The 21,964-nt window shown below is 49.8% G+C and overlaps 1 protein-coding gene across 3 annotated transcripts; it reads right to left on the bottom strand.

Annotated features, from left to right (window-relative positions):
* Nucleotides 1-12: 12 nt before the first annotated feature.
* POMK (protein O-mannose kinase) lies at nt 13-20,997 on the bottom strand. Of its 3 annotated transcripts, XM_082680391.1 has the most exons (5): nt 20,958-20,988; nt 18,787-18,880; nt 17,799-17,868; nt 13,473-13,775; nt 13-3,666 (listed from the first exon to the last, which is right to left on the bottom strand). In XM_082680391.1, the coding sequence occupies exons 4-5, from the start codon at nt 13,752-13,754 to the stop codon at nt 2,896-2,898; spliced, it is 1,053 nt and encodes a 350-aa protein (XP_082536517.1). In that variant the 5' UTR covers nt 13,755-13,775; nt 17,799-17,868; nt 18,787-18,880; nt 20,958-20,988; the 3' UTR covers nt 13-2,895. The 3 variants fall into 3 exon arrangements, with proteins under 3 accessions (XP_082536517.1, XP_082536516.1, XP_082536518.1); XM_082680390.1 differs by lacking the exon at nt 20,958-20,988 and having other exon boundaries at nt 17,799-17,953; nt 18,787-18,918; XM_082680392.1 differs by lacking the exons at nt 17,799-17,868; nt 18,787-18,880 and having other exon boundaries at nt 20,958-20,997.
* Nucleotides 20,998-21,964: the final 967 nt, after the last annotated feature.

Genomic DNA, 21,964 nt, shown 5'->3' with positions numbered 1-21,964 from the left:
TAGTGATTACTGAAACTGACATTTATTTTTAAAATAATGGGGGGAGGGTGGATACATAGAGGACCTTTTTAACACATCCTGCGTGAGATAAGCTTTCCACCCCACTCCCACCTCATGTGCCTCGTTTTAAGAACACTCACGTGTCCTGTCTCTGCTGAACGATTTACAATCCCTGGAGGCTCTCCGAAGCTTGGGGTGTTTGTAGCATCACATGAGATAAAGAGAAAACACACTATAAACCACATGGTAGTGATGATTTTTTTTCTTTTTTTTGGCCACACCACGTGGCATGCAGGATCTTAGTTCCCTGACCAGGGATCAAACCCTTGCCCCTGGCAGTGGAAGTGTAGAGTCTTAACCACTGGACCTCCAGTGATGTCCCCATGGTGATTAAAAAAAAAAAAAAACTTGGAATAAGGTTAGTAGAGAGACCACTAAATCCTGGGCTGTGCTTTGAGAATGGCTCACCTCATCTGCCTCTTCTCCTGATTATACTTTTGCTGAATATGTGGGCAATGAACTCACCTAGGTTTTAGTGAGCATGTAAGTTCCTCTTATGATTTTGCAGTTCTGTTGGTACTGAAGATTGAACCTGAAGGGCCAGGGCCAGTTTGGTGTCGGCACTGGCATGGTAAAGCATCAGGGAGAACTCAGAGGCAGAGCAGAAGTTGGAAATGCCTCTCACCAACTCTCTCATTTAGAAATGGGTTTGTCTGAGGCCACACATGAGTCAGAGGCAGAGCTGGGATGATAACTCAGGTCTTCTGATCCTGACAGCGTCCCCTCCCTTACACCATGCTGTTCATTTTAGCTCTATCATCAATATTTAAAAACAAATTCATTTGAAACAATGTTTTGCTCCCAATGCAAAGTCACCAAACCAAGAAAACCCTCAAACCAGAATTACAACATGAATAGGGTAATTTCAAATCAGCAACTCCACACAGTAACTACTACATCAAGTGAAAAGGGTCATAAGAGGTACATGGTCTTGTGGCAGAGGTGGGGGGGGGGTTTCCAGCTTTATTGAGATATAATTCACATACCATAGAATTGTCCCTTTTTGTACAATTCAGTGTTACCTAGTATATTCAGAGTTGTGCAACCATCACCACTGCATCATTTCTGGACATTTTCATCACCCCCAAAGAAACCCTGTACCCACAAGCAAGCACTCCCCATTCTTCAACCCCAGGCCCCTGCCAGCCTCTAGAAACTACTGATTTACTTTCTCTGTCTATGGGTTTGTCGATTCTGGACATTTCATACAAATGAAATCATACAAATGTGGTCTTTTGTGACAGCTTCTTTCACTTAGCATATTCATCCATGTCGGAGCATGTATCAGTACTTCTTTCCTTTTTATGGCTGAACAACGCCTCATGGAATGGATGGACCACATTTTCTTTGTTTTCTTTATCTATTCGCCAGTGGATGGACATTTGGGTTATTTTCATCTTTTGTCTCTCACGAATAATGCTGCTATGAACATTCATGTACAAGTTCTTTTATGGCCATGTTTTCAATTCTCTCAGGTAAATACTGGGGAGGGGAACTGCTGGGTCATGGTAACTCTATTTTAACTTTTAGAGGAACTGCCAGACTGTTTTCCAAAGCAGCTGGAACACTTGACATTCCCACCAGCAGTGTATGATGGTTCCAGTTCTCTACATCCTCACCAACACTTGTTACTGTCCATCCTTCTGATTACAGCCGTCCTAGTGGGTTCTGGCAGCATTTTTATAACAGAAAGTAGCAGTTAATATACTCTGGGCAAGCGTAGTCTCTGACGAACCATAGGACCCACAGGACCCGATCAACCACAGGCAGTAGAATAGGGATAATACTGACAATACTCCCTATCCCACTGCCTCGGTTGCCCTCCCTGACAGTTAAGCACAGTGGTTCTCGAAATGTGGTCCCCAGACTGGCAGCACCAGAATCACCTGGAAACCAGTAAGAAATGCAAACTCTCGGACTCCACCCAGACAGACTGAGTCAGAGCCTGTGGGTCAGGGCCCGGCTCCCTGTGACTCCAGTGCCTGTGAGGCCTGTGCAAGCCAGGGGCAGGCAGCCGGCTGCACAGCATCTCTGCCCCTCAGTCAGCTTTAACCCCCTTACTGGTGATGATGACTATGCACCAAACCCATCATCCCCTGCAAACAAGGATGACAGTGACCAAGGAAAGAGCTACTTGAAGGATTCAATCATGCAACTCAAGTGGAAGGGCTTGACACCTTCCAGTAATGAGTGACAGATACTGTTGATATAAAATGTTCACAATAATTAATTCTGGACACAGAAAATCCAGCTGGAAGGTAAGTAGGAATTTCACAAGCACCATCCAAGGCAGTAACATAATCTCCATCATACTTGATATTTTAAATGTTCCTTATCCATTCAAAATTTCAAAGAACGTGCAAGCTCGCTGGGAAGGGAATGGCACGGGAGCTTCACAGAGCAATCATTTGAAATGGTAGAGATGCCTCATCAGTACCAGTGAAATACACCGCAATACTCACCTAAAAAAGCGAGTACTACTGCTCGTTTCTTCCGTACACTGCAATTTAAAAACCTCTCTACACACATTTCTTACAAGCTTACACATTTAGGTGTTAGGGAAGCCTCTTTGTAGCTCCATTTTTGTTACTTCCTTCAGATACTGGCCAGACTCACTGCTTCTCTGCACCTTCGCCTGAAGCCAGGCTCCCATCAAGCCCAATTTGCTCTGACTTAGTAACTCCTGCCAGGCGGCCAGGATAGGGAGCCGCTCACTTGTGCACGCGGATGGAAGAACCACGGGTCAAAGCAGCAAAAACCTCACCATCAGAGCGGAACCACTGTAACTCTTCCATCCGATCCTTGACTCCCATACCTCACCGACTGCACTGGTTTTTACAGCATCTCTCTTGTCTGAGATGTCGCGGTGTCTCTGAGTAGATTCAAAACCTTCTGGTAAGTGTCCAGGACGTCCTGAGCGGTGGGTCTCTCTGCAGGCGTCTGGCTCTTACACGCCTTGTGAATATCAAACAAGTGGAATCGGACCATGTCGCTCCCTTCTACATGCCCCAGAAGGAAACTGGAGACATCTGGAATCTTCCAGATGTCGATCTTCTCATCATACGCGGGCATGAGGTCGTCGTGAAAAGGCACGTCCTCTCCGTAGGGCCACAGCTGCTCTGGGGCCACGAAGTCCCCGCGAAGCTCCCGGTGGCCGCACTTCACCAGGGCCCCGGTGCTGCGGTTCACCAGGGGCAGGGCGTCCAGGTCGTTGAGCACAATGCTGAAGTTGGCGGTCAGCAGGTACTGGGACAGCGTCTTGGGCAGGTCGCTGGAGTCGCACATGACCAGCGTGCCCAGGGGGCTACGGTGCAGGAAGTCGATGATGGCCACGTAGCCCAGGGCCAGCTGCAGCCTGTGCTGCCATGTGTTCGTGCTCCGGTACTTGGAGAGGTTCAGCGTCGTCTCCAGGCTGCTCAGGGAGCCTAAGGGGTGGTACTCGGTGAGGATGCTGTTGTCATCCTCACAGTAGCCCAGCAGCGTGACAACGTGCTCACTCTGCAACGACTTCAGCATCCGCAGTCCGTGCAGGAAGTCGTCTCTTACCTCCAGCCTGGTGAGCCGCGACAAAGCCACCTTGCGTTCCTTCCACTCGGACAGAAACACCTGGAACACAGCCACAGAGAACGTCAACCCGGAACCCTTGTCAGCTGGTGAGCCAGGAAGCAACCCGGCAAATGCCTCTCAGTGTCAGACGTGGTGCAGAGGACACAGACATTAGCGAGGCACAGACTGTTCCAAAGACTTGCTAATAAGCAGGACCAGATGCCGGGTGAGGCAAATGCCCTGTCAGCGCGAAGGCCCAGCGCGGAGGAGGCTGGGCAGCTGGTCCGGGTGCTGAGGGCTGTCTGGAGAGCCCACGGGAATGTCCTGGAAGCTGGTCTGTGGGATGACGGGGCTCGCAGGCCAGCTGTGGAGAATGGGGGGCACTCCCAGGAGAGGGGACGGCACGAACAAAGGCAGGGAGTAGCAGACAGACCAAAGCAGGGCAGCACAAAGCGGGGGTGGGGTGGGGCGGGAGAAGGCTGGAAAAGTGGTGAGAGAAGGCTGGAAAAGTGGAGAGCTGGAAAACCCCACACAGGGACCGAGCCCAGCCAGCCCATCACACACAACGCCACCATTCGCTTTAAAAGGTGTCAGAGCAAACCACAAACAGGAACGACTCTACGTAAGGAACACATTTTTACACGGTCCGTGGTTTTGTGACTTCAGCTGTAACAGCAGGAGCTGAAGTGGCACACACTGGACCTGCTGTCCTGGCACACAGCTGGCAGAGGAGCCGCTGTACCGCACAGCCGTGGATTCCTATTTCTATCAGCTGGCAAAGAAGAACCACAGGGGAATTCCCTGGCAGTCCAGTGGTTAGGACTCTGCGCTTTCACTGTCATGGGCCCGGGGTTCAATCCCTGCTCAGGGAACTAAGATCTGTGAGCTCTGCGGCTTAGATAGATAGATAGATACATACATACATACATACATAGATAAATAAACAGATAAATAAATAAAGTGGTATGGAGAAAAAAAGAAATAAGAACCACTGATCTTCTGCTCGAGTCCCCAAAGGGAAGGCAGAAGGTTGCAGAAGAGACAACAGGATCCAGGTCAGGACTCCACCGCACCAGGTGGCTCCTGACTCCGTGGGCTGTGTCCCTCTGGCTTCCTCTTCTTCATTGTTAAAATAAAGCTTAAGAAAGCAACTTGGGGCATATTTATCAAGAGCCTTTAACATTAAAATCTACAATCTATCTAAGGCAACAATCTGAAATACCTAAAAAGCTCTAAGAATAAAAATATGGCATTATTTATAAAAGCATAACTGGAAGTTATCCATCCATCAAAAATCCGGGAGCAGTCCGGTTATGCAGGACCACTCAAGGAAGGTTACAGGGCTCAGCAAAATGCAGACCCTGATAGGGTTTTCACAGATAAAAGTCACGTTACAAATGAAAAGGATACAAAGTGTTTTCATACCATTGTTCTAACTGCATAAAACAAGGCAAAATTACATAGGAATCGAAGGATTTTTGCTGTTCTCTTTATATGCTTTTTTTTTTCCTTCATATCTTTTGGTATAACTTTTCCAGAATGAATATATATTACTTTTATATTTTAAAACATTTTTTTAAAGAACTAAAAACTACTATTTCAAATGGAGGTGGGCTAGAGGACTGTGAAGATTTATTTTGGGCCTGAGAACGGAGGTTCCTTATGGAAAAACCCTTTAACTGCTGTTGACCGTTTATTCAAAAGAGAAATCTTTCAAGACCTTCTCAAAAACCCGAATTTGAGAAATTTCACTACGGATAATTTCTATTAAGAAGCCATATTTCTCTGGCTGCTACAGTCACTGTAAGTTTCATGAATATATATTTTATTTATTTTTATACAGAACACATTTTATTCTCTCCATAGATCTGCACCAGCACTGTATTTGATCTCTGACTCCAATATAAAAATCCTGTTTCTGGGCTTCCCTGGTGGCGCAGTGGTTGAGAGTCCGCCTGCCGATGCAGGGGACACGGGTTCGTGCCCTGGGCCGGGAAGATTCCCACATGCCGCGGAGTGGCTGGGCCCGTGAGCCATGGCCGCTGAGCCTGCGCGTCCGGAGCCTGTGCTCCGCAGCGGGAGAGGCCACAACAGTGAGAGGCCCGCGTACCGTAAAACAAAACAAAACAAAACAAAACAAAACAAAAACCCCGCTTCTGTTGAGCCCATCACTCCCTTGGGCTCCCCTCCTGCTTGTGTCGGCACCAGCACTAGCAGACGGCTTTGGTGCCCAGGCCCATTTTTCATACAAAACAGTAATCACTTTAGAGAAGCTGCCACGGTTTACGCATTTATTCAACAAGAAACGCGGGAGACGTTCAGCACAGGCCTCGTGACTTCCTCCTGAACCCTCGTTTATGACAAATCCATTTTTGTGCCTCAGATAAATGAAAGATTAACTACTACTTATTATTAAGTAGTATTAGTCTCTGGGATCTCTCACAAATATCTGAAGCCTCCAATATTACATATTTGCAAGTTAAAGGTTAAGAATCATTTCTCAGAAACCAACTTTACCTTTTTTTTTTTAGTTATAAAAATAATCATGAATACTTTTCTTGGTAGAAGTTCAAATACAGAAGGAGTAGAACTCCTTCCTCTGCATTTACTCCCAACCCAAAGGAAACTAGCTAACTATTTGGCTGGCAACCTCCCAGAAGTTTCTCTATGCGTTTACATGTATTAATGTCCATTTATAAAATAGCATTTGAGTTTATTATGTAAAGTGGGAATATGACAAATATATTGCAGGTGGCTTTTTTCATTTAACAGATGCCTCAGAAATCTTTCCGTAATGTATATATAGATCTAGGTCATTCTTAAAGCTGCAGAATATTTCACAGTATGGGTGTACTACTTATACTGGTATATTTTCAGTTTTACAGATGATCATTTCTTTTTTTTAAAACTAAAGTATGATATAATAAAAATTCATAAAATTTGGAACAGATGCTGTCAGAATGGATTAGGTTCTTTTTTCTACACAGCTCTATCATTTTACATAAACATTTAATAAGATCTTATGTAATCTATTTTTAAAGACTTGATAGACATTTAAACTATTTCCCATTTATTTCCTAGTAACAACAATTCTGCAATGAATAGTCTTATATTTACATCTCTGTGCACATGTGCAAGTGCTTTTATAAGCTAGGTAAGTAGACGCATCACTGAATGAAGACGAGGTACTATCAGGACCCTTCAAAGTACCAACATGTACTTTCACCAATCGTGTATAAATCTTGTGTTCTAGAGCCTTAACCACACTAGGCGTTACCAATCTTGGTAATCTGTGCCAATCTAATGGTTGAAAAACATTTTCCTGTTCCAATCTGTATTTCCCTGATTATTAATGAGACTGAGCACTTTTCACCCTCTGGGCATTTCTGTATTTCTTCTGTGGAAAGTCTGTTCATTGTCCTTCAGAGTATTTTCTCTAGGGTTGTTTGCTTTGTGCTTATTAATATCTAGTTCTTTATATATTATTCATGTGATCCTTTATTACAAATGTAAAGACAAATTTTAGAAGATAATTAGCTTATGTGGTCTTCTGTAGTACAATGTCAAATATGTCTTCATTCATTTAACAAGTACTTATGTCAATTAAAAAAACTGAAATAAATCCCTGCCCATATGCAATTTACATTCTAGTGCAGGAGGCGGACAAGAGAGAAAATAAATAGGAAGTGTGTAAAGTACATTAGAAGGTAAAACAGGCTTTGGAGAAAAATTAAGCAGGGAAGGGTTTACAGCTTTACTAGCTTGGGGAAGCTCTCACTGGGGTGAGGCTCGAACAGGAGCCTGAAGGAGGTGGAGCATGGAGCCACGTGGCATCTGGGACCATGTCCCAGGCGGGGAGGACAGCAGGGTAAAGGCCCTGGGGTGGGATATGTCCACGGGCTGCAGTGTCTGAGCAGGGGGAGGGGAGCAGAGGCTGGGAGAGGCCTTCAGTCGCCGAAAGGACTAGCGTGAGACAGGGCACCCTACACGGAGGAGCTGGCTGCTGTGTGAGAGCATCTGAAGGGGCAAGTGTGGAGGCAGAGAGCGCACTCTGGAGGCTGCCGAGATAATCAGGTACCAGGCACAGAGGCCTGGGCGGGGAGGGGGCCGGGAAGAAGCCGAGGAGCGGCCAAATTCCAGGTCTCTCCTGCGTGTGGAGACGCTGCAACTTGCTGAGGGACTGAACGTGGCTGTGGAGAAAGCAGGATGACAAGGGTGCCTCCCTGGGCGGGGAGGGATAAATTAGGAGTTTGGGATGAACATATACACACTACTATATACAAGACAGATAATCAACAAGGACCTGCTGTGTCGCACAGGGAACTCTACTCAATACTCTGTAATGACTATATGGGAAAAGAATCTGAAAAAGAGTGGATACATGTATATGTATAACTGACTCACTGTGCTGTACATCTGAAGCTAACACAGCATTGTATATCAACTCGACTCCAATATAAAAGAAAAATTAAATACAAAACCAAAAACAAAGGATGCCTCCCGGGTTGTGGTGTAAGCAGCTGGACGGATGGGGTTGTCCTTAGGGTGATGGGGGCGGTGAAGGAGGAGCCGGCTAAGGGGATGGTCTGTGACACACTCAGGCTGAGAAGACATTCAACATCCAAGATGCGGGGTAGGCAGGGGATAGAAAAGTCCAGAGTTCGTTCAGGGGATAAAGATACGGGGCTGGACGAGGCCACGCTGGCAGTGCGCACAGAGAAGTCCAAGGCTAAGAGGATGAGGAGGTGGAGCCTGCAGGGGAGACCGAGGGGCGGACGCTGCTATTTCATGCCACGCCTGCGCTCCCGCCAGCCTTCCACAGTAAAAACAGATCACACACGGCCCTTCTAAGGGTTACACAAAACGAGAGGGCGACAGAGTAAGGGCTGAATCCATTCTTCTGATGGGAGCCAACTCAAATGTTACGGCTTTTTAACATACCATACCTTAATTTTAAAGGAAAAACAACGTAACCGAGAAAACTCTGCTGGAGGGTTGTGCGGCTAAGTACACAGATGCTGCACGGGGCCGCACCACCTCCGCTCCCCCAGGTGGACACGAGTGGCCGGGATGGTGCCTGGTGTCCGCAAAGCACGGTGGAGTGTCCGCCCCCAGAAGCACCGGTTCTACTGCAGCCCTTCCTCCTCACGAGCACTGCTGCCCAAGTCTGTGGTTCAGAAAACAGGCAGCCCTGAGACGTGGCCGCTGCTGTCCTTGAGCGGCTGGCAGAAAACGTACCTGTCCGTTCATCTTGGGTTTAAAAATCCAAAAGGGCTGAACCCACTGTCACCTGCAGGCGTCAGACGGGACAGCGGGGAGGGGCAGGTGAAGGGCCTTCACCCTGGGCTCCAGCTCCTTCGAACATCCGAGCTGGATGTGCTGCGTTCATAATCAAAGGGCAGAAAAGGAAAAGCAGGGGGGCAGTCGGCCTTGCCCCCAAACCAGCTGCAGGAAAAGATCTGTGGCCCCAGCAATTCCAAACACAAACCAGAAACACAGCCTGGGGAAAGGGGGGAGGGTGGTGTGCTTGTATAGTGAGGAAACTGTCAAAGATAAGCCAGTATTTTTTTTTATGTGGATTCAGCAATGAGCCTTTGTGTTCAGGCCCCTAAAATTTGCTCTATGAACCTGCCACGGGCTAGACTTGCTCTATGAACCAGCCACGGGCTAGGTGCTGAGGACACACAGGTAACTGGTGTCTGTGCCCTCAGGAAGCTTGCATTTATATGAGACAACAAACCAGATGCCAGATGGGAGGGTCCACGGCAGGGGGTGAGATGGGTTTAGAGAGGGATGTCAGGGAAAGCCTCTCAGAGAAGTGACATCTGAGCTGAGATCTGGACATGAGGAGTCGGGCAGATGGGGAGGAAGAGATTTCAGGCTGGGAAAGGCCCCGAGGTGAGAAAGGGCTTGTCTGATCAAGGAACAAAAGAAAGGGCAGGGTGGTGGCAGGGTGGGGTGAGGACCCGGACTGGTCTGGGTGAGTTTAGGAGGAAGGTAGGGCCCGGGTTTGGGGTTTTTCCTAAGGATGCTGTGGGTTTTAAGGAAGGGACATGTGTGGTCTGAAGTGTGTCTGCAAGACGCCTGCCTGGGGCTTGGGGAAGGGCACAGGTGGGCAGGGAGGCCGGTTCCAAGGCCAGGGACACAGGGGTTACCCAACAAGTTGGGAAATGTTTTGAAAACATACCTGATGGAACTTGCTCTTGGCCTAGTCAGGGGGAGGGGGTGAGAGGATGCAAGCTGACTCCCTGGTCTGGCCGGCGCCACTGGGCGGAGTGCTGGCATTTACTGAGACAGGAGGGCTGGGGAAGAATGGGCTTCAGAGGGGAAATTACCAGGAGTTCCACCTTGGTCACACTTAGATTCTCAAGAGACTTCCAAGTAGACAGGTCAAGTACAGGTGGATACACAGACCTGAAGCTCAGGGGAGAGGGACGGGCTGCAGGTATCAAGCTGGGGGTCGCCAGCCCATAAAATGCATTTAGAGCAATGGATAGATTAAATCACCTAAGAGTGCATCCCAAGAAGAAAAAGAAGGGGACCCTGGAAGCCACCGGGAGGAATAAGGTTTCTCAGCCTCAGCACCAGGGCCACCTCGGGCCGCGCAGCCACCTGCTGGGGATGGGGCCGTCCCCGCGTGGCAGGGTGGTCAGCAGCGCCCCTGGTGTCTGCCCACTGGACGCCCGTGTCACTTCCCCACGCCCAGCTGTGACAGCCACATTGGGGTCTCTACTCATTGCTAAACGTCCCCTGAGGAGTAGCCTCGCCTCTGGGCTAAGAACCGCTGCTTGAGGCAAGAAGAGCGAACAGGAGAAGCCAAGGGGAGAGTAAATAGGAAGGGCTGCCCAGGGGAGGAAAACCAGAAAGTCAAGGAGCCCGGGCTGCAGGAAAGGTCAAGTGAGAGGCAGGCAGAGCAACATCTGGCCAGGGGTCAGCGGGAAGCTGGGTGAGAGTGTCTCCCTGGAGGTTGGTGTTTGGGAGCCTCTCAGGAGGAGGATGGAAGGGTGGATGGGTGAGGAGGAAGCAGAGGGGAAGCAACAGGGAATCACGGGAAGAGGGTTTTCTCTTTGAAAGCGCGAGCGTTTGTGTGTAGCCGGTAGGGACCACCTTCAGAGTGGGGAAGAGCGATGATGTAGGGAAGGGGGAATCATTTAAAGGGAACTTGTGAGCAGTCAGGGACGACCCCGGAGCTGGAAGGTTTGTAGGTCGGGTGGGCAGATGAGGACAGGGCCTCTGGGTGGCTTCTGTTTTCACAACATCTTAGTAGCAAGATCACCAGCTAAGGAAACGTCTAAGGAAACAACGAGGGGGTTGTTAAAGGAAACGTCTGTCTCAGAGAATGGGAGGAAAAAGTAGCTAAGGGAAAAGAGCCTGACCCCTGGGCTGTGCTGAGGTTTGTGGTCGCGCCGGAATGGCAGGGTTGTGACGTTCCTCTCTGCCTCCAGGACAGCTGCCCAAGTGCAGATACACAGCTGGCGTCAACCGGGTGTGGGGCTTTCCCCGCCAGGCAGGATGGAGACAGAGATGCAGGGAGATGTTGCCAGTGTCTGCGCCAGAGTGACGAGGACACAGCAGCAGAATCTGCTGCTGGGTGAGTCGGAATGCAGACAGGTGGGAGAGGGAGAAGGGGGTGAGATCAGCCCACCGAGGCCCCGAGGAGTTACTGAAGCCGGGGCGCCAGGAGGGGCGGGGTGGAGGTCAGACAGGGATGTCAGGAACTTTGGTCACAGAAATTCCTATTGAGAAACTATGCCCCCAGAACGGGTGCCAGAGAGGAGGGATGCCCACGTAGGCGGGGTGGCAGGATTGTGGGAGTAGGTGCCTACACAGAGGGTCAGGGGACTGCCCTGGGCTGGACCATGCACAGGCCCTGGGGTCCCAACGGGGCAGGACAGATGGGGCTCCCAGTGGAGCTGACATCTTGCGCTCAGAACACCTGTGACCCAAGGGCAAGTTTCAGCCAAAGAAACAAAATCTCAGTGTAACAGCCCTTTACCTTAACAAACAAACCACATTCCACATTGTTGAATCTAGTGGGCTGGGTGTCATCTGTGAGGTTCCGTAAAATCAAATCTGTCCTCAAACAATAATCTGCCACCATCGAAGCTACTCAGAAACATCCTTCAGGGTAAAAAGCAATTCCAAAAAAAATTCCAAAAATGTTCTGAGCGAGCACAGCAGCATGGAAGCAAGCGGGCAGCCCTCAGGGTCCCTCTCCGAAGGAGACAGAAATTACCTGGCTGTGAGTCCTCTACTGCTCCCCTCCCTGGTGACCGCTTAGCCCAATGCTGTCAACACCCCCAAATCTCCATCCCCGCCCCCGAGTGCCAGACTCGTACACCCGACTGCCCGTGTCCCTGCCTGGCCACCTGAACGGCTCAGGACGGTCACCTCACACACTCACAAGGCCTCCCTGAGCAGGTGACGCAGACCCTGTCCTCCCTGCTGCCCCAGCCGGGTGCCTCCGTCATCCCCTCCCTTACACCCCACGTCCAGTCTACTGGGACGTCCTACCGCCCCCACCTTTAAGATACAACCAGAACTCACTGATTTCTTACCGTGTCCGGCGCTGACACTCATGTCGAGCTGTAGCCACCTGTCACCAAACTCCCCACGAGCCCGGCCGGGTCCGCTCTGCACACAGGCCAGCAGTCCTCCCCTCCACTCACGCTGCCCGAGGTGGTGCCTGCGGCCAGCACCCCTGGGGCACCCTCACCTCTGACGCCTTCCTCGCATCCTGCCTCTGGTCCTGGACAAGCAGGCACATCCCACCCAGGGGCGTCTGCTGTGCCCAAGTACCACACCATTCTGACCACCTGGAGTAACAAGCCAGCGGCTCTTCCCTTGCCCCACTGGCTCAGAGCACGTCACTAACACAGCTTCCTACGCACCTGTTTCTTGTCTTCTTGACTGTCTGACTCCCCAGCCGGCTTCAAGGGCTTCTGTCCACTGCTGCACCCCCAGCAGTGGGATCAGCCCACCGAGGCCCCGAGGAGTTACTGAAGTCGGGGCGCCAGGAGGGGCGGGGTGGAGGTCAGCACCCACTACAATGAGCACCCACTACAATGAGCGGGCGAATCTGAAGAAACCCGTTACCTTCCCGTCACCTGGCTTCATGGTTTCACCTCACATTAATTCCCCTCCCTTCTTCCCTCTGACTCCCTCCTTCAAGGTGAATCCTTTCCCCATTCAGGGACGCAGCTGTCTATCCAGCTGCAGCCCTGCCGTCACTCGCTGCGTCCTCACAGAGGGTCTGTCCTGTTCAACACCCTTCACTGGCTTCTGGAGTCACCCTGTCTCAGTGCAACCACTGCGGAAATGCAGCCCATGAGACGGGGCTCTGGAAGCTTCTACGTGAGAACTGAATTCGCCCCTTTGCTTTCTCTTTTTAAAATAAAAAATTTTTAATCAATATAATGCCACTATAGAGTTTGAAAAATAAGAACGAAAAAAACTGCCCCAAATCTTCCTTCACCATAACACACTTTCTATCATTTTAATATTTTTCTCCATATATGATCTTGCAGATGAAAACTGCATATTGCACAGTTTTCTATTTTGCTTTTCTACTTATCATAATGAGAGCTTTTGCACGTTGCCGCAGAGGGTTCCTAACTACACTTACTGGCTGTAGAATATTCTACAAGTGGTTGGACCATAACTTAACCACTGCCCTGTAGTTATGACTTCTAGTTTTCTATTACTGTCAACAGTGAAGCAGAGTACTCCTTGGTGCATCTAGACGCTTCCTTCCTTCGCCTCCCTCTATAGGATAATGTCCCAGCTGGAGGCACTGGCGGCCACACGATGCCAGCCCCCCTCCCGCTGGGCCACTCGCTGCCCCGGGCGGTGAGCCAGGGACTCACTCTCTTCACGGCTCCTTCCCCGACACGCTTCATCTGCCTCACTTCTGTCCTCAGCTGCTCGCAGGACAGCCACGGGGAGCAGTTGCTCGTCGGCCCCATCCTGAAGTGGCCGTAGGGACAGCGTGTGGGGTCCTCCGTGGAGCGCCGGGGCGAGATGAAGAGCCAGTCGAGGCACAGGTAGAGGAGGGCGTTCATGAGGGCCATGGACAGCAGCAGTCCCACCATCGGGGGCACGTCCCTGGGCGGGGGCCCTTTCCTGCCCTCCTGGGGCCTCGTCTCCATGGCGCTGGCTTCTGCGAGCTCCTAAAACAGGGAAACAGGGAGTAGTCACGGTCCATCTTACTTCAGGAAGGACTGAGGGTGACACAGCCTCCCGGGCCTCAGGGTCACCGTGAGGATCAGAGAGGGTTTGAGAGCAGCCTTGCACCAAACGCTCGATGCCAGCTCCTCCCAGAATCGTTGCTTCCTATTACAGCTTCGAGCAGAAGGGAGTCTTGGGTCTGACTTTGTCTCTGTCTCCCTGCAGCTGTCTGCGCTGAGTAGATACGCACTGAACAGTTAGTAAGATGAAAGCAAACTGTGGCTTTGTGAGTCCAGTGGGGTTGGGGCAGGAGGTGGACAGGAGAGAAGCTGGGGTCGGGGTATGGCTGGGACTCTGAGGGGTTGGGATGTTCCTTGCAAGGTACTCAAAAGCCCCCTGATGTTTTTAAGAAGCAAAGGTGTGAAAGGTGCCCCAGGGTGGGAGGCCCCAGCGGGAACCCAGAACGAGCACTGATGAGAACGCAGGGCAACACGACCAGAGGGAGACGGGCGGGCGCACAGGTGAACACCACGGTGAGGCAGGGGCGCTCACCATCCAGTGGGCTCCCGTCCGGGAGCAGGTGCGAGGCCCGGGGTGGAGGCAGGCGTTACCACCCGGTTGCCTCGGTGGAGGGTGGGGAGGGACCTGGACATCGGGAGCGGGACACTCAGGGTGCCTGGGGCGGATGCTGGTTGCCACGCGCAGGGAGCATCACTACCCCGACGAGCGACGTGGCTGTACCACTGTGCGCTGGCTTAACCACAGCACTGGGGCACACGGGACACCACTGACGGCACAGACCCTGTGCCAAAGCTCAACAGCCAACGTGCAGGCCTGGCCCCTCGGCAGCACCTGGCCTGGCTGACCACTCCCTCCCTCCTCCTGAAAACGCTCTGCACTCGGCTCCCAGGAAACCACTTGCAGCTGGGACCTGGCCCCCACCCTCGTTCCCGGGGTGGGGAGATCTCCATGCCCATCCGCTGAGCTCCAGGTGTGAAGCCCAGTCCCAGCCTCCCCAGAACTCCACACCTGCCTTCCTGACACCTCTACTTGGAGTCTGGTGGACAACTCAAAAATAATATTTCTCCTCCACAATAAAAAGACAAATAACTCAATTTAAAAACGGGCAAAGGACTTGAACAGACATTTCTCCGAAGAAGATATACAGATGGCCAACAGGCACATGAAAAGATGCTCAACTTTAATAGTCACCAGGGAAACACACACCAAAACGACAAGATCCCACCTCACATCCTCTAGGATGGCTATAATCAAAAAACCAGGCGGTAACAAGTGTGGATGGGAAACCCTCATACATTGCTGGTGACAATGCAAAATGGAGCAGCCAATGTGGAAAACAGTCTGAAGTCCTCAAAGGTTAAACACAGAGTTACCACCAAATCTACTGCTCGGTATCTACCCAAGAGAACTGAAAACATACATTCGTGCAAACACTTGTACATGAATGTTCACAGCAGCATTATTCATAACAGCCAAATAGTGAAAGCAACCTAAATGTCCATCAGATGATGCCTGGATAAACAGAACGTGATGTGTCCACACAATGACATAGTATTCAGCCATTAAAAGGAATAAAGCACTAATACATGCTGCAACATGCATTGAAAACATTATTCTCAGGAAAATTAACTAAGGGAAATAGCATATGATTCCATTTATATAAAACTCCAGAACAGGGAAGTCCAGAGACAGCAAGTAGATCAGTGGTTGCCAGGGCCTGGGTGGAGGCGGACATGGGGAGAGGTAGTTGATGTGACAGGATTTCTTTTTGGATGATAATGTTCTGGAATTAGTGGTGACGGTTGCACAACCTTGTGAATATACTAAAAATCATTAACTGTACACTTTAAAATAGCAAATCTATAGCCTGTAAAATATATCTCAACCTAATTTTTAAATTGAATTATAGTTGACTTACAATATTGTATTAGTTTCAGGTGTACAACATAGTGATTCAGTATTTTTCTAGATTATATTCCATCTAAAGCTACAGCACGTCCACTACCTACGAACGAGTTCCATTCCAAGATAGTGTTCGTTAAGCCCAACAAAGTTAGCCTAGGTACCAAACTAACACAATCGGCTATAGCACTGTACTGTAATAGGTTTATAATACTTTTCACACAAATAATACATAAAAAACAAACACAAAAAATACAGAAAACATTTTTAATCTTACAGTACAGTACCCTGAAAAGTACAGTAGTACAGTACAACAGCTGGCACACAGGGGCTGGCATCGAGTGAATAGGCAAGAAGAGTTACTGACTGGAGGAGGGAGAGAAGGTGGGAGATGGCAGAGCTGAAGGATTGTCAGCAATAGGAGACGGAGGGCAAGCTGCCATTTCACTCACGCCTGACGATGATGGAACATAGGTTCGCATCTTTGAAAGCTCGCAACTTGAAGGTCCATGTGTAGGGGACTTACTGTATTACAAAACAATGGCTGTATTCCCTGTGTCGTACAATTATCCTTGTTGCTTACCTATTCTATACATAGGAGTTTGTAACCCTTAATCCCATACCTCTACCTTGCCCCCTCTCTTCCCTCTCCCCACTGGTAACCACTGGTTTGTTCTCTATATATCTGTTTCTGTTTTGCTATATACATTTGTTGGTTTTATTTTTAGATTCCACATATAAGTGACATCATACGGTATTAGTCTTTCTCTGACTTATTTCACTAAGCATAATACTCTCTAGGTCCATCCATGTTGTTACAAATAGCAGAATTTCATTCTTTCTTATGGCTGAGTGATCAGAAAACCTGAATAGACATTTTTCCAAAGACAATATGAACGGCCAACATATGAAAAGATGCTCAGCATTGTTAATCATCAGAAATGCAAATTAAAACCATAATGAGATATCACCTCACACCTGTCAGAATGGCCATCATCAAAAAGACAAGAGACAATAAATGCTGGAGAGGGTGTGGAGAAAAGGGAACCCTCCTGCACTGTTGGTGGGAATGTAAATTGGTGCAGCCACTATGGAGAACAGTGTGAAGGTCCCTCAAAAAACTAAAATTAGAACTACCATATAATCCAGCAATCCCACTTGTGGGTATATATTCAGCAAAAAAAAAAAACCCACTAATTCGAAAAGTTACATGCACCCCAATGCTGACTGCAGTTCTATTTACCATATAAATAGACATGGAAGCAACCTAAGTGTCGATCGACAGAGGAATGGATAAAGAAGACGTGGTATGTATTTTTATGTATATATAAAATCTCAACATTAAAATATAAAAATACTTCCTGGGCTTCCCTGGTGGCGCAGTGGCTGAGAATCTGCCTGCCAATGCAGGGGACACAGGTTCGAGCCCTGGTCTGGGAGGATCCCACATGCCGCGGAGCAACTAAGCCCGTGTGCCACAATTACTGAGCCTGGCGTCTGGAGCCTGTGCTCCACAACAAGAGAGGCCGTGATAGTGAGAGGCCCGCGCACCGCGATGAAGAGTGGCCCCTGCTTGCCACAACTAGAGAAAGCCCTCGCACAGAAACCAAGACCCAACACAGCAAAAATAAATAAATTAATTAATAAACTCCTACCCCCAAATCTAAAAAAAAAAAAAGAAAAGGGAAACCTTTAAAAAAAAAACAGAAAAGGGAAACCTTTAAAAAAAAAAACAACTTCCCAAACTCAACTCTTCCCCTCAAATCTGCTGTTTTCAGTGTTCACAATCTCAGTGAGTGACAACTGTATTCTTCCAGTGACAAGGCTGCAGGTGAAGGGTCAGGAGTGACACTCTTCTGCTGAGCAGGGAATTTTAGAAGTAATGGACCCTTCTACGGGTCAGTGTACTCTTCCTAATGAGAAGAGAACACGCTGCTTTGCTCATCCCTGCCGTCATGACGAGGTGCTCGAGAGACCCTGGCTCTACTCGACTGCTCCAGCCTCATTTAACAGCTCCTTTCTCGAGACGATGCCACATGCTCACCCGCCACCTGAGTCCTGTCAGCAACGTCCAGCAATGCTGCAGGGAGTTGTCTGCTCACCTTCCTCACCGAGATTCCGGGCCCACATCTTTCTCTCCACCTCTCTCCCTCCAGGCATCTTCCAGGACTCCTGTGGACATGATGACAACGTTCACCACTCAGGCCTCATGGTCTCTTGAGCTTCTTCCACCGACGCCTGATTCTTAGAAGGTGACCTTAAAGAAATGGGCAAAACCACGGCCATCTCTCCTCTGTAGCATTTAAAGTGACCAAGAGTGTGTCAACTTAGACCTGAGGTCAGGGAGCAGAGAACTATTTTCTGCAAAGGATCAGACAGCAAATGTTCAGGTTTAGGGGCCAGAAGCGGGAATCGAGTGGCCACGGCACCGTGATGAGCGGGGTGAGAAGCAGTGGTGCCGAGCGACCAGGTAACTGTCAGAGTTATTTCATCTCGTCGTCAGCAGCAGCCAGGCCATGCTACACAAGTGAGCGAGCATGACTGTGCCCCGACAAAACTGTTCATGGAAGCTGAGATTCGAATTTCACATGCCACATGTTCTTTTGATTTTCCCCCCAACATTTAAAAAAGTGAAACGCATCCTCAGCTCACAGGCTGTACAAGAATGGGTGGCGGGGAGCAGCCAGCCAGCCCAGCTTAGGTGACGGCATCCCTCTGGATGTCGTGGGCCCCCCTTCCATTCCACGCCTTCCACGCGGTCTCGTCCCCGCATGTGGCTCTGGCGGCTGTGTACACGCCGATTGTTTCAGGTCTCTTCTGTGGCCTGGCTCTTTCTCCTACACTTCGCTCAGTTGGCCTCTCAAGGTCTGCAACATCCATACCTGAATTCTGTCTCTCCGGTCGCCAGCATGCCCACTCCACAGGGTTCCCCTCTGTGACGGGCACACAACCAGGTGACTTGATTCTTCCCTCCCCGTAGCCACTAGACCAACCAGTCACCACCGACAGTCACTTGTCTCTGCAAAGCTCCCAAATCTGCTCACACCCGATCCCCCCGCCCCCGTTCCCCCGCCCTGGTCTAAGCATCACCTTCCTGGGCTTCTGCAACGCTTTCCTACGCACTCTCCCACTGCTTTCTCTTTTCCAATCCATTTTCCTCACCGACTAGGATCTTTTTTCTTTCCTGAAATGTTTCAAGCATAAAGAAAGTTAAAACGTAAGATCATGAGCACCCATCCAGCTTTGTCAAGTAATACTGCATCCCCTTGTTAAAGAAATAACCTATTACAAACATGGTTGAAGCCAGGGGCCCCTCGCAGTCCTATTCTGCTCCATCCCAAGAAACAGTCCCCATCCTCAAGTTGGTATGTCAGTAGTTCTCAAACTGTGGTCCCTGTACCTGCCGCAGCACCACCTGGAACTTCTGAGAAATGCAGGTTCTTAAGTCCTTGCCCCACACCTACTGCACCAGAAACTCTGAGGTGGAGCCCAGACATCTGTGTTAACACACGTGACGTGGGGGTGCAAGCTGAACTTTAATAATTTCCATGCGTGCTTTTTATTCTCACCACATGAGTATGTACCCATAAATAACAACACATAATACACGTATGTTTTCAAACTTTATATTAATACAAGCAGTGTTGTACTGTTCGTCCCTCAGTAACCGCAGGGGATTGGTTCCAGGACCCCGTGCGAAAACCAACATCTGCGGATGCTCAAGTCCCTCATCTAAAATGGCGTAGAATCCCTCTGTATCGGGGATGCAGGACACAAAGTCCTCTTATGACTTGCATTTTTAAAAGCCCAGCATTATGTTTTTGAGGTTTATCGAAGCAGATACATGACGCTCTACTTCACTCTTTTGGATTGGTGATTCAGGTTTGCACACACTTCCTGTGTACATGTGGAAGGTTTACACAGGGTCTTTTTTAAAAAATCATTTTATTTATTTTTGGCTGCGTTGGGTTTTCATTGCTGCGCACGGGCTTCATCTAGTTGCGGCAAGCAGGGGCTACTCTTTGTTGCAATGCCCGGGCTTCTCATTGTGGTGGCTTCCCTTGTTGCGGAGCAGGGGCTCAGTAGTTGTGGCATGTGGGCTTAGTTACTCTGCGGCATGTGGGATCTTCCCGGACCAGGGCTCGAACCCGTGTCCCCTGCGTTGGCTGGCAGATTCTTAACCACTGTGCCATCAGGGAAGTCCCACCCACTTCTTAAAGAAGTCATTCACCCACTCTATCACCTTATGGTCTTTTTTTTAAAGATTTATTATTTACTTAATTTGTTTTTGGCTGCATCGGGTCTTAGTTGTGGCATGCAGGATCTTTCATTGCGGCCGCGGGCGTCTTTCTAGTTGTGGTGCCCAGGCTCCAGGACGTGTGGGCTTTGCACTTTGCGGCAAGAAGGCTCTCCAGCTGTGGTGTGCGGGCTTAGTTGCCCCGCGGCATGTGGGATCTTAGTTCCCTGACCAGGGATCGAACGCGCATCCCCTGCATTGTAAGGAGGATTCTCTACTACTGGACCACCAGGGAAGTCCCCTCCTTTTTCTTTTAAAGGCATATTTCTGTAGTATGTTGCCCAGAGTTAGGGAAGAGGCTGTAAGGCTGAGGAAATGTTCTCGCCCAGAAATAAGCAAAACGACACTGAAAGCTTCTACAAATTAAGAAATAACGATTAAAGGTCCAGGTGGGTAGGAGAAATTCAGGCACTGTTTAGACACAAAGGATTTCTGACAATACGAAAAAACTGGCAACAGGAAAAAAGTGGTTCCCACTGCTATACACTCACAGCTTAATTTAAAAAGAAAGAAAAGCAATGGAACAAAATTGGTTTTTACCAGCTACAGAATAATTTACACAACCAACCAGAGAAGAAATGATGAATTAGTGCTCCCCCCCCGCCCATACAATTTTGGTTAGAATCCCATTTTGCCAACAAAGCACAGGTACACTAATTATTTTAAATATTCCGGATGCCTGCTTAGCCTTAAGGTTCTTTAGTAAAGGTCAAGCAAGGGTGGAGAAGACAAGACCACCAAAGAACACGGCTTAACCCTGCTTTTTAAAAAGGGGCAGCAGACGATTCCAGACCTGGAGGCGGTGGCAGCGCGGCACCAACAGAGGCAGGAGCTGAAGCCTGTCCCGGCGGCGTGTCCGTCGGCTCAAGTCCAGCTCGGGCGCCGGGCAAGACGCAGCCCAGCTACCCCCGCGGCCGCCCGCCGCCCCTACCTGCCGACCCCTCCCCCGGCCCGCCGCCCCTACCTGCAGTCCCGGTTCCCGGTCTGGCTCGCGGCCTCCTGCGCCTGCGCGGCCGGAAGCGCGCCCAGCAGGACCAGCGCGAGGGTGCGCCCTAGTGTCGTCCTCCCGCCGCCGCGCACCCGGAGGTCGGTCGCCGGAACGCAAAGCCAGTGTCGGAGCGCACCCGGAAGCAGCGCCGGCGCCCCCGGCCGGCTCCTGTGGCGGCTGCTTCTCTGCCAGCGCGTAAGGGCGGTGACGTGTTTAGTCCGGACGCGCAGCCGGGTGCGGGTGCCGGTGCGGAGAGGACTTGTACGATCTAGACGCAGCAGAAAGCTCCCGCTCAGCGCAAGGCCGTGCTTCCAAAGGGCGGTCCTCAGACCAGGTGCCGACGCTTCACGGCTCCAGGGAACTTGTCAGGAGTGCGAATTCTGGGCTCCATCCCAGACGGGGCTGGGGCCAGCGCTCTGTGCTTTTACAGGCCCCCGGGGGTGCCCGTGCTAGACGTCCACGTTTGTTTATGCGTAACTTCATTCTGGAAAAACACTAGGTGAATGCGGAAAAATGCACCCAGCTGAGCCGCGCTGCGTAGGAACGCACAAAACACACGCACGCACCTCAACATCTCTCAGTGTCTTCAGTTCCTGTCGTGAGCCACAGCCATCCACATCTGGTGTTCCAGCTTACCAGTGGGTTTCGGGTAACTCCCCATCGCTTCACAATAATTCACAGGCTGCAGCCCTTCCAATGCCCATGTCTAGAACTGAGAAATATAATAACCCAAACAAAAAACTCATTGGATTGGTTCAATAGTAGAATGGAGATGACAAGAGAAAAAGTCAGTGAATTTGAAGACAGATTAATAGAAATGATCTAATCTGACCAACAGAGGGAAAAAAAAAGGAAAAAGAAAGAAAGAAAAAAGAACAAAAGGCACCTTCGGGACAATAACAAAAGGTCTAACATTCTTGCACTGAGAATCCCACAGAAGAGAAAGGGCTGAAAAAATGTTTGAAGAAGTAATGGCTGAAGAT

This window comes from Grampus griseus, assembly GCF_964374135.1.
Source record: "Grampus griseus genome assembly, chromosome: 21".
NCBI lineage: Eukaryota > Metazoa > Chordata > Mammalia > Artiodactyla > Delphinidae > Grampus > Grampus griseus.
This window is presented reverse-complemented; position numbering and strand designations above follow the sequence as displayed.

What these genes read in the sequence shown, in the direction of transcription:
- POMK (XM_082680392.1), bottom strand. Translation starts at nt 13,754, where the DNA reads ATGGAGACGAGGCCCCAGGAGGGCAGGAAAGGGCCCCCGCCCAGGGAC. An exon ending in GGGAAGGAGCCGTGAAGAGA is followed by an intron (nt 3,667 to 13,472) that starts GTGAGTCCCTGG and finishes GCTGTGTTCCAG; the next exon opens with GTGTTTCTGTCCGAGTGGAA.